At 33.5% G+C, this 15,891-nt stretch overlaps 1 protein-coding gene across 1 annotated transcript; it reads left to right on the forward strand.

Moving 5' to 3' along the window:
* Positions 1-1,809: 1,809 nt before the first annotated feature.
* LOC145615359 (choline/ethanolaminephosphotransferase 1) lies at positions 1,810-14,713 on the forward strand. Its single transcript, XM_081670430.1, has 20 exons — positions 1,810-2,116; positions 4,770-4,968; positions 5,652-5,661; positions 5,789-5,839; positions 6,235-6,312; positions 6,982-7,057; positions 7,195-7,217; positions 7,289-7,389; positions 7,959-8,053; positions 8,702-8,770; positions 10,151-10,220; positions 10,607-10,670; positions 10,773-10,813; positions 10,923-11,007; positions 11,193-11,255; positions 12,564-12,622; positions 12,700-12,752; positions 13,079-13,151; positions 14,325-14,372; positions 14,476-14,713. Exons 2-19 carry the CDS (start codon positions 4,832-4,834, stop codon positions 14,344-14,346), a joined length of 1,170 nt encoding a protein of 389 aa, XP_081526556.1. The 5' UTR covers positions 1,810-2,116; positions 4,770-4,831; the 3' UTR covers positions 14,347-14,372; positions 14,476-14,713.
* The last annotated feature ends 1,178 nt before the right edge of the window (positions 14,714-15,891 follow it).

The raw sequence follows: 15,891 nt of genomic DNA on the forward strand, positions 1-15,891 counted from the left end.
TGCGAAGAGTGGAAGAGTGGGACCATGGAGGGATTAAACGAGGAAGAGGGAGACCAAAGATGACTTGGTTGGAAGGAGTGAGGAAGGATATGAAGTGCATGGATTTACGTGAGGATGAAGTTTTGGATCGTAAGGGATGGAGGAGAAAGATTTATGTTGATGACTACACGGAATAATCAAATTTGGTTCATGTTAGCCGACCCCACTTTTGGGATTAAGGCTTTGATTGATTGATTGATTGATTGAAGTAAAATTTCTAATTTGACTACAATAGATAATAATTAAAAATTTATTAAAAAAAAAAAAAAGATAATAACTAAAAAGATTCATGAATATCATATGGCTACAAACTCAAGTTTCGAAGAGACATGATGGTTCACAAAGTATAATACTCTATAAATACCTTTAGGATTCGCTGTATTTATTCCTAGTTATCACAATCTCTTAAAAAAACTAAAGCTAAGTATTACCTTCACAGAAGAGCAAATGGTTCGTCCTCATCCTCTATACAATGTCGTCGGCGAAAATAATTCTAACCTCGATCTTTCACTCTCTCTTACTTCCTCCAACATTACTATTCCGAATCAATCCGGCCTTGTTATTCCGGAGGCTAATGAATCTAATCAATCCGGCCTTGTTATTCCGGAGGAGTCTAGTAATCAACCCAACCTTATTATAGAGGGTGTTGAAGAACCTTCTCTTCCTCCCCCTCCTAAAAGAGCACAACGTGCTCGTCGTAACCCTAACCCTCAACAATCCCAACCTAAAAAACAAAGGGTTGTCAAGAGCGAGTTAATTGAACCCCCGTACCGTTGGGCAAGAGACCATCGTGTCACGGTTCATACATTACAATATTTGTTATCACGTGACATCAAAAACATCTCCGGCGAAGTCCAATGCAAAAAATGTAATGCAAGTTATGAAATAGAATATGATCTCAATGAAAAGTTCCGAGAGGTTTCCAATATTGTAATAGAACAACAAGACGAGTGGCACGACCGTGCACCTGTCCAATGGACTGATCATTGGAAAAATTACCCGACATGCCAATATTGTGGAGCAAAAGAAAGTTGCAAGCCTGTATTATCCGATAAAAAGAGATCTATTAATTGGTTGTTTTTGTTCCTTAGTCAAACTATAGGGTGTTGTTCTTTGGAGCAACTTAAGTATTTTTGCAAGCATACTGGTATTCATCGAACCGGGGCGAAAAATCGGGTTCTGTGTTATGCATATGTTGCATTGTGCAAACAACTTGACCCGAATGGCCAGTTCGATGTTCAAAACATTTAATGAATGTATGCAATGGTTCATCAGTTTTTATGAACGTTGTGAATTTGCTTTTGTTTTTTTTTACGGATGCTTTGATTAGTTCTTGTTCTAGGTTTGTTTTTAATAATGGCAGTTTTTTTGTCCAAAAAAATAAATAAAATAATGATAGTTTAACTGTCCTAGTTTAAATTGGTTCTAGTTTTCATATTGATTTGCGTTGTATTTTTTATTTTTTTTTTTATAAATTGCGTTGTACTTCATATATATAAATTAATGGTTTTTTATCCGTATGATTGTATGGTATGATCACTACTAATGTTCACATCAATTAGGATACTTTTCTCATTGTTGATAATTTTATTTTTTTCATCAAAAGTGTATTTTTTTAAACAGATTATTATTATCATTATTAATATGTAATCATACGAATAGATTTCTAAACCACCACATATTTAGATAAACTATGCAAATTTATCATAACAAAATTAGACTAATTTTGAACTTATGTGTCAAAAAAAAAAAAAAAAAATTATCTTTTCTCATGTAAAGCGTTGGATATATTTTTACTTTGGACCAAACTAATACGCGCATGCACGGAGTCGGACCAACCAACGAAACACTCTGCACTCCCTCTCTCTATCTTCAACTACCACCGCCAACGGTGGTTTCCGGCGGATTTCACGGCGTCGTTTTTTAATTCCGGTTACTTAACTTCTCTCTAGCTTACTCATCATTTTCTCTCTCCTCATTTCAATCGATCGTATCTTACTCCATAATTTTCCAGTAACTTCTTCACTCATTTCACATTAATTTATTACATTCAACGTACTATAATCTCCAATTTAAGGTAATTTATTCCAAAATTTAACTCATTTTGTTACAGTTTTATTCGTATCCTTCGAATTATTGTTGTTTGTGAAAAAGTGAGATTAATTTGAGCCTTAATTTGTGAATTTTAATCTAAATTTAATGTAATTTGATGCTTAGTGTTGTGATGAATTTGTAGTTTGATTTCATTTGGCATCAAATTAGTGAAATTGTCGTTTATTTGTTGAATTTTTGGGTTGTTTATGAATTTATGTATATATTGATATGTAGTTACTTTGAGGAAATATGGAAAGTTTGGCTAATGTGTTAAGTCTTTATACCTTAAGTCTAAAGATAAGGCAGGCTGTAATTTCGTGTGATTGATGCTGGAATTGAGTATAAGAAGAGACTTGTTTATCTGAATTCCAATTTTCCGATAATTGTTGAACTTTTGAACTTAATTTGAAGCTAGTAGATACCAAGCCATTAAGGTCATTATGCCTACATGTATCATGCTTTACCTTGGCAATAATTGTTTGCCGTTTTTAGGCTATATCATTTCATTTTATCGGTGTTTTAGGTGGCTTTGTCGTGTAGAGAAACTTGAGTGCATTTCATTCGTCGCATTATTCTTCTGTTGGTAGTAGTTTGGTCACTTACCTCTGCCATGATATCTTGATGTCAATACTAAACTATATTCTTCGTGTTTGCATTCAGAAAAGTATGTATTCAACTGAGAGTTGTGATCATTGATCGGGAACTACATAGAACTTGAGCTTAACTACATTGTTCCAACTATTGAGTGTTATCAATGAAAAGAGGGTTTATATTTTTTCATAATACTAGGGGATCCTACGCGCGCGATGCGCGCGGTATAGGTAGTGTTTCAAGTTGAGTTATTGTAGTTAGTCTTAATACCTTATGCATGTTTGCATATATTTTATTATAACTATTTGTACAAATGCGATTAATATGTTGAATGTCATGTATCTTAGCAATGCTCAAAACTTTAGCAAATTACTCTAGAATTAGTGAAGGAGTTGTATAAAGTATTGAGTTCTAGACATGGAAATGTTTGCTATATTTAAAGTACAGATTGAAATGGTTCAATTAGCAGGACATCACATGTCTATATTTTTCTTGTATTCATATAAGATACCAATACACCTCAATTTAAGTTATAATCGGTTAAAGTTATGATCGTAATAATTACAGTAATTACAAAGTAAATTAATATTATAAGTCATTATTTATTTTGTTAAAGTTACAAAAATAATGAAGTTATTTTCTTGAATCGGTAAAAAATGCAGTGGACAAAATGGACCAAGTAACCTCAAAAACTAAGGGTTTGTTCACATACGATTATTTTCAGTTCAGTACAGTTCAGCTCTAATAAGTTCAATTCAGTTCTGCTCCTAATTTCCTTCTCTCATAAAATATTCATTTCAGTTCAGTTTAGTTCAGCTCTAATAAGTTCAGTTCACATATCTTAATGCTTTCGGAATCAACGAACATAGTGTGTCCTAAGTCGGTAGCAAGATCAAAAGGCTCTAAGAACTCTGGATAAAGATTGAAATCTTGAACTAATCAAAACTCTCGTTCAATTCAGTTCAGCTCAGTTCAGTCAATGAGAATAGACCCTAAGTTAAGTGGAGAAATAAGGTCCAAGGATTAATAACAGTAGATGTTGAGTGATTGACTGTGTGAAATTGTCAATCAAGTTCATTCCCAATTCAAATTTCTACCAAGCTAGTCTTCAGTTCAAATGAGTAAAAACTTGGGCAATTATTGCTGCACCTTAAGAGTCACTAAACTAACTAAACTATCTCAATAGCATTAATACCGCAATCTCTTGAATAACTTTCTGGTTAATGTATTTGACCAACCTTTGTCTTAGCTTTTTTTTTTTTTTTTTTTTTTTTTTTTACTACTCATATGATCTTTTGGATTTCACTTTCATGAACTTTTTTAAATGAACCAATACCCTTGTAAACTTATATCAAAATCATGGACATCGGTTTTCTCTTACTGTCCAAAATATAATCGATTCATCAACCCACACTTGAGCCTGATTTCTCATATATCAATTTCAGTTTCAATATAGTTGCTTTTGCACTATATTGGACAAATGCTTGCTTCCATAGTTCCTTGTGCTTCATATAGGAAAGAATGTAAAATCAAAACCTCTCATAATCATACTTATGAAGGTTAGGTTTTTTTTTTAAAAAAAAAAAAATACTTATGAAGGTTAGAATAATTAAAGCAATCCTAAATTGATTATATTGACAAGTGAGCAATTACATTAACGTTAAAACCCATGTTGTGAAATTGATCAATAATAACAAATTAGCAATAAAATAAATACATTGATTATTCATAAACTACTCATACAACATTAATGGGGGTATAAAGGTAATTAAACATTTTCAGGGTTAAAAATGTCCTAACACTATTCATAAGAGTATTTTCCCACTTTTTATAAGGTAGGGATTTAAGCTTTAGTTGACAGATGACAAACAATATAGAGAGAAAATGGGTGCTGTATAAAGAGGTTTAAGGGGGCAATTTATCCGATATCTTAGATTGTTCGGCAATTTAATATTTAATAAGTTCCCTCTCTTGTCATTACTATGATGTGAATTAGATGATTTGCAGAGCTGGTCACTGATGTGTTGGTTTGATGTGTTGTGTAGGTTGCTTGTGCTGTATTGAAGTATCTGATTTTTGGAAGTACTAATAATTTGAAAGAGAGAAGATGGGGTATATAGGGGCTCATGGTGTTGCTGCGCTACATAGATACAAATATAGTGGTGAGGATCACTCATACACAGCCAAATACATTTTACAACCATTCTGGACTCGATTTGTGCATATTTTCCCTCTTTGGATGCCGTAAGTATCCTTTCTCATCCTTATTCTTACCTTTTTAGTTTCTTTTGCTTTGATTATGCTATAGTAGATTAGATTTGCCCTCAAAGTGTATATTTTCTTGATTTCCATCAATTTGAAAGTTGAGATTGATTTCTATGTTGATACAAAACAGGAAAATAAATTGTGCTTCTTAAAAGTGATTAGTGTAATTGAAATCAGGAAAATCTCAATTAATGGAGGATAATATAGAACTAATTTTGTCACCCTCTTATAGTTATAATATCACCGTGTATCATTTGGAGCCATCTCAAGAAGTTGCACCTTTCTTTAGAACTAGCTTATTGAATGTATTGAGCTGTTGCCGGATTCAGGAAGTTATGAACTGTACCGTGGGTAAGAAATAGGCACATGCTTGTTTTGGTTGGGTCATTTGGTTGAATCTACCTTTTAATAGTGTAGGTAAATTTGATATTGCATTTCTTTGTGTCTTGAACTTTAGTTCATCGTTATCTCAAAAGTATAAAATTCATATGGCATTGGTTTTAGACTTTTAGCGCAAGCTAATTTTTGTTTTGCATAAGTTAAGGTGCATTTGTTGGTTTTTGAATATATAGTATTCTAATTCTTTTTAATAAGCTTGTATACTTATTTACTAATTGTCTGCCTTTATTTGTGCATCTTTTCCATATGTGGATGTTTCTCAGCCCAAATATGGTAATTATCACTCAATTGCTTTTTTAATTTCTCTCTCTCTTAATCTTTCTGCACTTTCTTACTAATTCTGCTTTATCAACTTGATTGTTTGAGGTTTTGTAAATGGCAACCTATATTTTTGGTGCAGATAACACTTACTGGATTCATGTTCTTAATGACTTCTGCATTACTTGGATATGTAAGTGAATGAAAGTTCTCTTCGATTCAGTCTTAATCTTGATGGTTTGGTATCCCTATGTCAGATTTTTCTTCGTCGTGTGTAATTTATGTAGCATTTTGATTGAGAGCACAGTTGAAGTGTATTTCATACTAGCGGACTGATTAAATGGCTAATTACTCATAATAGTTTTACAATTGACTTTATGAAAGTGTGTGAGAGCATGAAAACTTCTCTAATAAAGGATAGTATTGAGTTTAGCTCATTTATGAAATATTTTGCTCTAGAATTGGTTACATTATGATTGGTGTAGTATGAAGTGCTCATGTTATTCCTAGAGATGGTTGAAATCAGTTAGTGAATATGAATCTGTTATGTTGCTTGCTAATGAATCACAAAAATGTCTTCATTTTCAGCTATACTCACCTCGTCTGGATTCACCACCACCTAGATGGGTTCATTTCATGCATGGATTACTGCTCTTTTTGTACCAGGTTAGTTTTTCCTGTGGGTGACATCATAACCTGTTCCTTATTTGTTAAATTAAAATATTTACTTTAGTTTTGTTAACTTGATTTAATCAGGTGCTCTCTCTTCTATCTTTATTCCCCCAATTTGAAAAATTCAAACCCTCATTTTTGTTCATCGTAACCTGTTCCTTATTTGTTAAATTAAAATATTTACTTTAGTTTTGTTAACTTGATTTAATCAGGTGCTCTCTCTTCTATCTTTATTCCCCCAATTTGAAAAATTCAAACCCTCATTTTTGTTCCTCCAACCCTAAAACCCAATGCCTTTTCATACAATACTGTTTAGTCTAACATTAAATAGATCATAGTGATGTGTTTTGGCAACACATTGTGTTATCACATCTATGATTTTAACTTCTAATCAGCTACAATTATTTTTATTTGGTGATTTTCACAACTCTTATGTATAAGTCAATGCACAAACTTAGGATTTTTGCTTGTAAGCATAACTTTTTCCTTTGTGAAGTAGCACTGTTTTGAAAAACAAATAAGAGATGGAGGGAGTAGTATGATAGTAAATGTACTATATATAGATGCTTTGTTTTTAGAGATGCACAAATTCACTCGTGATTTGATGTTTATTGCACTTGCCATTAGTTTTCTTACTTTCTCTCTTTTTCGATTACACTCTAGACCTTTGATGCTGTAGACGGAAAGCAAGCAAGACGTACCAATTCCTCAAGTCCGTTAGGCGAGCTTTTTGACCATGGTAGGTTTCTAAGCTGCTTTTTTTTTTTTTTTTTTTTCTCTCTCTCTCCCTCCTTTTGGCTTACTTTTTATAGTTGTTGTCAGAATGTTTGAAACTTAAATGATGTATCCTTTGACGTGTTTATTTTTTCATTGCAGGATGTGATGCTCTTGCTTGTGCTGTAAGTGTGTTCCTTTTCAATAATGTTTTGTTCTTAAAACAGATGGCCTTAAACCAAATTTTCCCTCTCAGTTTGAAGCTCTTGCTTTTGGGAGTACTGCTATGTGTGGAAGAGCGACATTCTGGTTTTGGGTAATTGCAGCTATTCCATTTTATGGTGCAACATGGGAACAGTATGTGGTCTAAATTTTGAAACTCTGTTACCTGAATCAACTGAGATAGTTGTGATAGTCTTGAACTCTTGATAGCCTATGTAGGTACATTTTGCAATTTTTCTATTTTGTTAATGGCAAATCATTGAAAGAGTTATGTGTGTTTTGTAATAGTCATCAGATAGTGCTTTATGCTGAAATCGGAATCACATTACTATAGCTAATACACAAAAAAGTGAGCCAAAAGAAAAGTTTTGTGTATTAACTTGTTAAAATTACATAACTACCTTTTGAAGAGTTCCTATATTTTTGTTATTTTTAATCACCATGACCTGCACCACCATTTTTGGCAATTACGTAGACAAATAAATTAAATTTCATTATAGAATGAAATTGATATCTTCCATTAATTATTTAAAATGATATTTCTACAATTTTTGTAAATTCTTACGAGTATTATTTTGTATTGGACCTCAACCCATCTTGATGACATTTATATTTTTCTGTTTGCTAAATCTTCAAATCTTCTTTTTCCTTCCTTCTGATTTGCAACTTGACTGGCCCCCACTTTTTTTGGTTGTGATGCTCAGCTACTTCACCAATACGCTAATCCTTCCTGTAATCAATGGACCTACTGAAGGTCTTATGCTGATCTACTTGTGTCACTTCTTCACAACTTTTGTAGGTAAGCCGCTGCAAAACTTGAGAGTTACAGCAGCACTTATTGCATTTCTATGCAATTCACATTTCACATGCATTAGATATCACTATAGTGTTTAGTTGATTGGCACCTCATGTTCTTGTGCATTTTATTGAAAAAGAAACCTATGTTCGCCCTGGCTGTTGGAATTATATTTTGTGATTGACTGGTCATTAGTTAGATACAATCTGATCCAATCAACTTACTGAGTATTCTTGTATTAATTTATGGTACTTGGTGATGTATATCTCTAATTGGCTGCATTGGACAATTACAATGCTCAGCGTGAGAACATATCTCTATATTTTATTTCTCTGATATTGGGGTTGCTAAAGGTGAATACTGCTGGCAGAATTTTAAGTTTTGATCCTTTTATGTATTTGCATTTGTAATTTTCTTAGAGTATGTTAATCCCAGAGGAAAATCACTGGTTATCCATGCATAGATGTAATATGTATTATTGGTGGGACTGTTGGAACCTGGGTGTTAAGGTGTTTTTTGTCTGAGATAGTGGGGCATTGGTTGTATTGTTTACAACAGGGTTTTATTGATGCATGCATGTGAAAACTTATGTTTCACTGTGTAAATTTGCTTTTTTATTTTTTTTATTTTTTTTATTTTGCTGCTTATTAGGTGCTGAATGGTGGGCTCAACAGTTTGGAGCATCAATACCCTTCTTGAGCTGGGTGCCATTTTTCAGTGGTAATGTTGCTAAGAACTTGAGTACATTCCAAAGTCGTGTTTGATAAATAACTAAATTTTGTTTTGGTGCATATTATAAAGATTTGGTTTATGTATCCTTAACTTGTTGTCCATGCAATGTCGCATTGATACCAGGTGCACAATATCTGTTGCGGCATCATGCATAAGTTACTCTTTAATTTTATTAGAGGGACCAATAGTTACTGGGTAACTCAACAGAATACAAATGACACTAACAACGGAATGGGTATTTAATGGATTTGTGGCCCTTGTGAACACATATAGTGTGTAATGGGTGTACATAAATTATGTGATTATTTATTTTTTATTTTAATCTAAATAGATAGTTATCATTTTTTTGTTTTATATTTGTAAATTAATCATATATGCTTCTTTAGCTAGTACTCCTTCAAGTGTTCATGAATTGTTGGCATGCTAAGGGTTGATAAATCATCCAACTTAAACATCTATTGACCTGTATTCTGTTTTATAAGAATCCATAGACCTACGTTAGTGTTTCCTAATTTGCTCAACTTCCTGCAAACGATTTGAAGCATACAATCTGTTGTGTGGTACATGTTACCTTGGTACACTTTTGGACTAGATGTTTTTGTACTTTTCCTATGTGCTACAGCTTATTGCTTTCCATATAGCATGATCTATATACTAAAGAACATTCTTGAACCATGAAAGTATAAGATTGTGATGTGCATTGCCTTTTTTAGTTTGGTTGTATCATAAAGAATTTTGAATGTCTGAATTCTGTAGGCTGTGGAATGTCATGTGTCGTTTACTGTAGTGCAGAGATATACAGGCAGCCTTTGATTGGACAGCTGCTTATTATTAAGTCTATCATGTTAGTCTTTTTTTAGGGAAAAATTGTAATGTCTTCATGTATGGTAAGACAAATTATTAGAGTTTTAGAATGGTTAGAATAAAATGTTTATTGTATGTCCTATTTGCTAGCAGTAGTTTTGTTGTAAATGTTGAATTTGTTATTTTTGATGTTTTTCTTTCTTTCCATTTACATAGAAAATGAATAAATGGGCTTTGGGATAACCCGTGATGCTTGGAGTAAAACTTGTAGTTCTTTGTCCTGGTCAATGTTATCATTTTTAAAGATGGATCCATGCATGTTATAATCTACATGAGACTTGCCTAATACTGTAAAGTCGGGTTTGCCTTTTCTATATTTCTTCTATCCAAATTACCTGACATATTAATTTATCTAATTTAATCCCTCATTTTTGGCGTTTGATTTTTCGGTCTTAGATGGATGCGTATCTGTGTTAGGTTATTGAATAGGCTAATTACTCTGTATCATTTTACTTAGTTGATGCATCCTTGAATGTTGACACCCTCCTTTGCTTTCTGTTTTAGGGATCCCAACATACCAAGTTGCGTTGTACCTCATGATAGCTTCGGGTGTGATACCTACTGTTGCATTCAAGTTGGTATTCTTTTCTATGTATATCAATCGTATATGTGCACATCATCTCCTTTTTCGATGGATTAGTAGAACATTAAACTGACTTAATTTACATGCTGAATTGGGATAGGATGTGAGGTTCTTGTTCAGGTTTAGCTTAAATTAAGGAATTTATTTATGCATGGACACATTTAATCTGAATTTGCCCTGTATATCTGCTTGCATTAGTTTTTGTCAATAATGTGGTAGACAGAAACAGGGATATACTATCTGCAGTTATTTTATTCTTTAAATTGGTGTTGTACTGAATCATTACGATGGATGTGCTCAAATAAGTTCTGTATCAGCATGACATTTAACCCCTTGTTGCCTGGAATGTTCTCATCTTAAGTTTGCTTCTTGTGCAGCATACAGAATGTCTACAATGTAGTTAAGTTGAGAAAAGGAAGTATGCTGCTTGCATTAGCTATGGTAGTAATTGTTTTATGCTTAGTATTATTCATATTGTTTATATCCTTTTAATTATTTATTTTTTTCCAATCTGGAACTCATTTTTGATGTTATAAATGTCAGCTTTATCCATTTGTGGTGCTTTTGGTTGGGGTCCTTGTGTGGTATAGCTAACTGACCTTCACTTGCTTTTGGTCCTTTTCCCTTGTTTAATTTTAGCAACTGTGGTGGTTCTTCCCTTTTTTTAATGTAGCAACATTGATGGTTCTGCAGGGATTATCTTTCTCCATCTGATCTTCTTGGCACTTATCCCCATCTCGTTGTAGTGGGAACTGGACTTGCATTTGGTTTTCTTGTGGTAAGTCCGTAAGTGAACATTTATGTGGTAACCTTTTTTTTTCCCCCTTGAGGTAACTTTCTGAAATATTCTATTAGTTAGATTATTGTGAATTTTGCTTATACTGTATGTCTGTAGTATCTATTTTACCATAGTACTTTTTTTTTTAATTGTAAATTTGCTGACGCAATAGTATTTATTTGCAGGGAAGGATGATTTTGTCTCATTTGTGTGACGAGCCAAAGGGTCTCAAAACTAGCATGTGTATGGTATGGATTCTAGTTGATGACTAATTTTGGTGTATTATTTTGCAATGTTCCATCTACATGTGCATTTACTCCCTCCGTTTCGTATTAATCGCAACACTAGGGTGTTCACAAAATTTAAGAAAATTTATAGGGTGGGGGAGGATTTCTTTTTTTTTTTTTTGAATAATATAAAGTATTATTAGTAGGATTGGGGAATAATAAAACAAGTAGTGTAAGTGGGGTTGGTAGGAAAGAGAAATAATAAAATATTTGTGAAAGTGAGGTTAGTGGAAAAGAGAAATTATAAAGTAATGGTGGGTTCTTTCCAAATGTAGAAGTGTTGCAATTAATATGAAACGGATATAAAAGGAAAGTGTTGTGGTTAATACGAAACGGAGGGAGTTTTTATTTCTGGGATGTTTTTAAATAATTTTGTATGTCAACTGGTGCAGTCAAGCCTTGGCCATATTACCGTTTGGAAATTGCTTTTTACATATACTCTCGGGGACAAATACCTTACCAAAGATATTTATATCTTTTAGTGATCTGTGAGAGGGCTTGTAACCTGATTTTTGTTTTAAAGAATATGCTTCTGTTTGGGAGGAGCCTTTATTGAGTCTGGTTTATTTGATCTTAAAATATTAAGATATGGAGTAGTTGTTTAGTTGACTCAATTCGCAATTTCAATTTGAAACTGTGTGGTCCAATTTATAACCCCATTTATCTTCCCATTTTAATGTGATTTAATGTGAATCTAGGATTTAATAGGTAAAAATGAACTTGACTTGCATGTATAATTTTATTTAAGGAAAATGATCATTTATTAATTTGTATTCTAGTTGCAGACTGTAATCTAGAAAGCCTGAGTTTAAGTAGAGAATATAATTTCTTCACTGAAAATTACTACCTTCCTTGTGAGAAGATAAGAGCGGGGCCTTTCCTACCTGTTGAATTAGCAAGTCAGCAACTTTTTATTTTATGTAATTATGGGTGGAGGAGGTTAAGGGCACTTGGCATAGATTGACTGCCCCACAGCTACTCAACAGGACTTGAGATGTGGACATCAAGCTTTGAATTAAATAAAATAAATTGGCTCGTGTAATAAGGGACATCCACTGTCTTTGTATATTTTGGTCAACCTATATTGGAGCCTTTGGACAGATCAAATAAAAAAAAAAATTGGGTCTCTGCTTGTTGAATACCCCTATTGAAAGCTATTCCTAAGAAGTAATATAGCAATGTTTATACTGAGTTTTTTTCCCCCTTTTGTTCTAAATAAATTCCTGTTCTGCATTTTAGTTGACTAACTCTTTGACTACTTTGATTCAGTCTCTGTTGTATCTCCCTCTGGCCATCGCAAACGCTTTGACTGCTAGGCTGAATGATGGGTAGGAGATTTACCTGTTGGCTTTTTCAATTTTCAGGACTTCAACTCACTAATTTTTTTCTTTAAACATGTTCACAGAGTTCCATTAGTTGACGAGTCTTTAGTGCTGCTCGGTTATTGTGCATTTACTGGTATGAAAAATTTACTCTTATGTAGCTAGTTGTTTTCTCCTTTTGGTTACTTCTATCAGCTTATTATTTATTGTTTGTGAGTGTTGACATTAACTTTTCGTTCCTTACTCAAAATGTTATGGAGGAGACATTTTCTTAGCTTGTAGAATAAATTTAGTAAATGTAATTAATGCTAGTTATGAAATACTCATATACAAAGTTATTTTTGGCTTTCCTCCATTTTCTTAGAGTATCGCTTGGAGTAAGGTGAGCATGCATGTTATTTTTCTCTTACTGTTTCAGTGTTGCTTTGCATTATCCTGATGGACTTTTTTGGCCTGGCCCAGCTTGTCTGTACTTGCACTTTGCAACATCAGTCATCAATGAAATCACAACTGCATTGGGAATCTATTGCTTCAGGTGACTTTCTATCTGATTGCTTTTGTCAATTGTGTCTCACATTTATTTGTATGCACTTCTTTTGTACAATGAGTAGGGCTGCATTAACTGTTTTGTTGCATGTACTTTATTCTATTTTCCTACTAATGAAACTATGTAACTGTAAAACAATCCGTCCGTAAATTACTTTGGGTATAAGGCTATGTGAGTTCCTTACTGCAACTGTGTATCTGTTACATTAGAACTGGGGTATGATTTCCCAATGCCGTGTTAAGTGACATAGTGCATAGTCTTATTTAGAAGACTCAATGACCTTAGACTATTAGAGGTATTTGAACCCATGCCCTCTCTGGTGCTTGTTAAATTCAGGTTAAATTTATTGGTACGAAGTGCAGTGAAAAATGGGATTTCAATATATTAAATTATCATGGCTGTTGAGCTCTCTATCACTGCCTCATGATTTGGACACTGCCAGATTCTTAGGAAACTTTACATGTACTCTCGCTGTTTAAATTCTACCCTCTGCTTTTAAATGCGTACATATCTAATATACTATACTTAGTTTCACACCCCAATTTTTGGAAACTGTGGTTTCATGAAGCCAATAGTAAACATTGCATTCATGGTCATTTCTGCAACAGCTCATTATGCTTTATTAAAGGGACATGAGTGCTGATTTTCTTCGTTTATGTTATCCCATGTATCACTTCACTTCCTAAAGTAGAGCTAGCATAAACATACTGAAATCGGCACTAAAAGTTCCCATATTAGTATAAGGTGGGGAAATGGATAAAAAAGACATGAAGATGAGAGGGAGCATAATGAAATATAAGTATGGGGAAAAGGCTTGGTGCTAACAATTCAGCATTAGCATCAGCTCGAGAAATGAAGTCTATTGAGATGAAGATTTTGGGTTGTGATGGCAGAGGGAGGTACGATGCATGTTTTGTAGGGAGAAGAGGTTATGATATAGGAATGTAAGAGGTTACGGAACAAAATCTTTGTTATGGGGATGGTTAAGGTAGCTTTGACCATTGCGTATACTCGACTTAATTTAAGTCATTTGAAATCTATGTTTTTTATTGTGCTTTGAAAGTTTAAATGGTCCAGTTAGACTTATGACTGAAGAACACACCAAATTTGTTCAGTGTATATTTCAAATTTGCTTAAACTTTCCGTATATCTGTATCACAGGATTACTAGGAAAGAAGCATGAAGAAGGTTCTTGGCTTCTAGCTCTTGGTAATTTCCTTCTTCCTGTACCTTCTGTACTGCACTTTCATTATTAACTACCAAAGCCTCCCCTTCTTCGCCATTATCGATTTCCTTTGTTCTGGCAATGCAGGTTAATCTGTGGAATTTTATTTATAGAAAATATTTTGATCAACTCTGTGCTCGTGGATGTACTACTGATCCCAGATTTTCATTTTGCTAAAACCTAATGTTTGCTCAAATTTGATGTTATATTTTTAATTTTCAGTATGTTATTTTGCTTAAACCTTGTATTAGTTTTTATGTTAGTCCTGTTATTTTGTTTAAAATGTAATTCCTTTATATATTTTCTATAAATAAATAAAAAAAAAAAAAAACCTTGCTCAAATAAAACGGTGTGGCCTGCTGCCAAGTCAGCAAAATTAACTGACCCATATGCGCGCATAACAGGTTACTATTCACGCGCAGGTAAGAGTTACTGGTATTGTCAGGGTTACTTGTATTTTTCAGGTGTTACTTGTATTTTTTTTTTTTCAGGAGTTACTTGTATGATTACTTATCTAGGGGTTACTTGTATTTTTTTTTCAAGAGTTACTTGTATAGATCACTTATTCAGGGGTTACTCTTTTTTTTTTTTTTTTTTTCTTTTCTCCAGGGGTTACTTATATAGTTATATGGATTACTTATTTAGGGATTACTTGTATATTTTTCAGGGGTTACTTGTTTTTTTTTTCAAGGATTACTTGTATGGATTACTTATTCAGAGGTTACTTAAATGAGTTAATTAAAGGGTTACTTGCATGATTATTTATTCAAGGGTTACTTGTATGGGTTACTTCAGGAGTTACTTGTATGAGTTACTTATTCAAGAGTTGCTTGTAAGCCCCATACCAAACCAGTAACACCCTACAAGGCTACAAGTAACCCCTGACCAAAACCAGTAACACCCTACAAGTAACCCCTTACCAAAACCAGTAACACCGTACAAGTATCCCTTAACTAAACCAGTAACACCCTACAAGTAACCCCCGACCAAAACCAGTAACACCCTACAAGTAACCCCTGACCAAAACCAGTAACACCGTACAAGTAATCCCTAACTAAACCAGTAAAACCCTAGAAGTAAGCCCGACCAAACCAATCGCACCCTACAAGTACTCTATAATATGCTCATACTACTATCATTGTTTCTGTTGCTGATTTTTTTACGAAGAATGTTCGATCGAAGATTCCACGAAGAAAACGAGCTCACATTTCTCCGGTTCTCATTGATTTCACTACTTCAAATGTTGATGATCTTAAGCTTAATTAATCTCAATTTTCTTAGCAATTTGACACCCAAATTCTACAATTTCGGGCTTTAATTGCATCAATTTGGCAAAGAGGAGAGAGAAAATGCGTTGAGTAGAGATATGCTTGTTGAGTTGTTGGTGATGTGTGGTTTGACTTGAAGAAGATACTAAGAAAAGAGGAGAGAGAAAATGGGTGGAGTAGAGATATGGTTGTTGGTGATGTGTGATTTGGCTTGAAGAAGAAGCTAAGAAAAGAG

This window comes from Chenopodium album, chromosome 25 (assembly GCF_948465745.1).
Source record: "Chenopodium album chromosome 25, dcCheAlbu1.1, whole genome shotgun sequence".
NCBI classification, from domain to species: domain Eukaryota; kingdom Viridiplantae; phylum Streptophyta; class Magnoliopsida; order Caryophyllales; family Amaranthaceae; genus Chenopodium; species Chenopodium album.

Coding starts and splice junctions, on each gene's coding strand:
- LOC145615359 (XM_081670430.1), top strand. CDS start 4,832: ATGGGGTATATAGGGGCTCATGGTGTTGCTGCGCTACATAGATACAAA. Junction 11,256..12,563: donor TCAAAACTAGCATGTGTATG/GTATGGATTCTA, acceptor ACTTTGATTCAG/TCTCTGTTGTATCTCCCTCT. Junction 12,753..13,078: donor CGGTTATTGTGCATTTACTG/GTATGAAAAATT, acceptor GGCCTGGCCCAG/CTTGTCTGTACTTGCACTTT.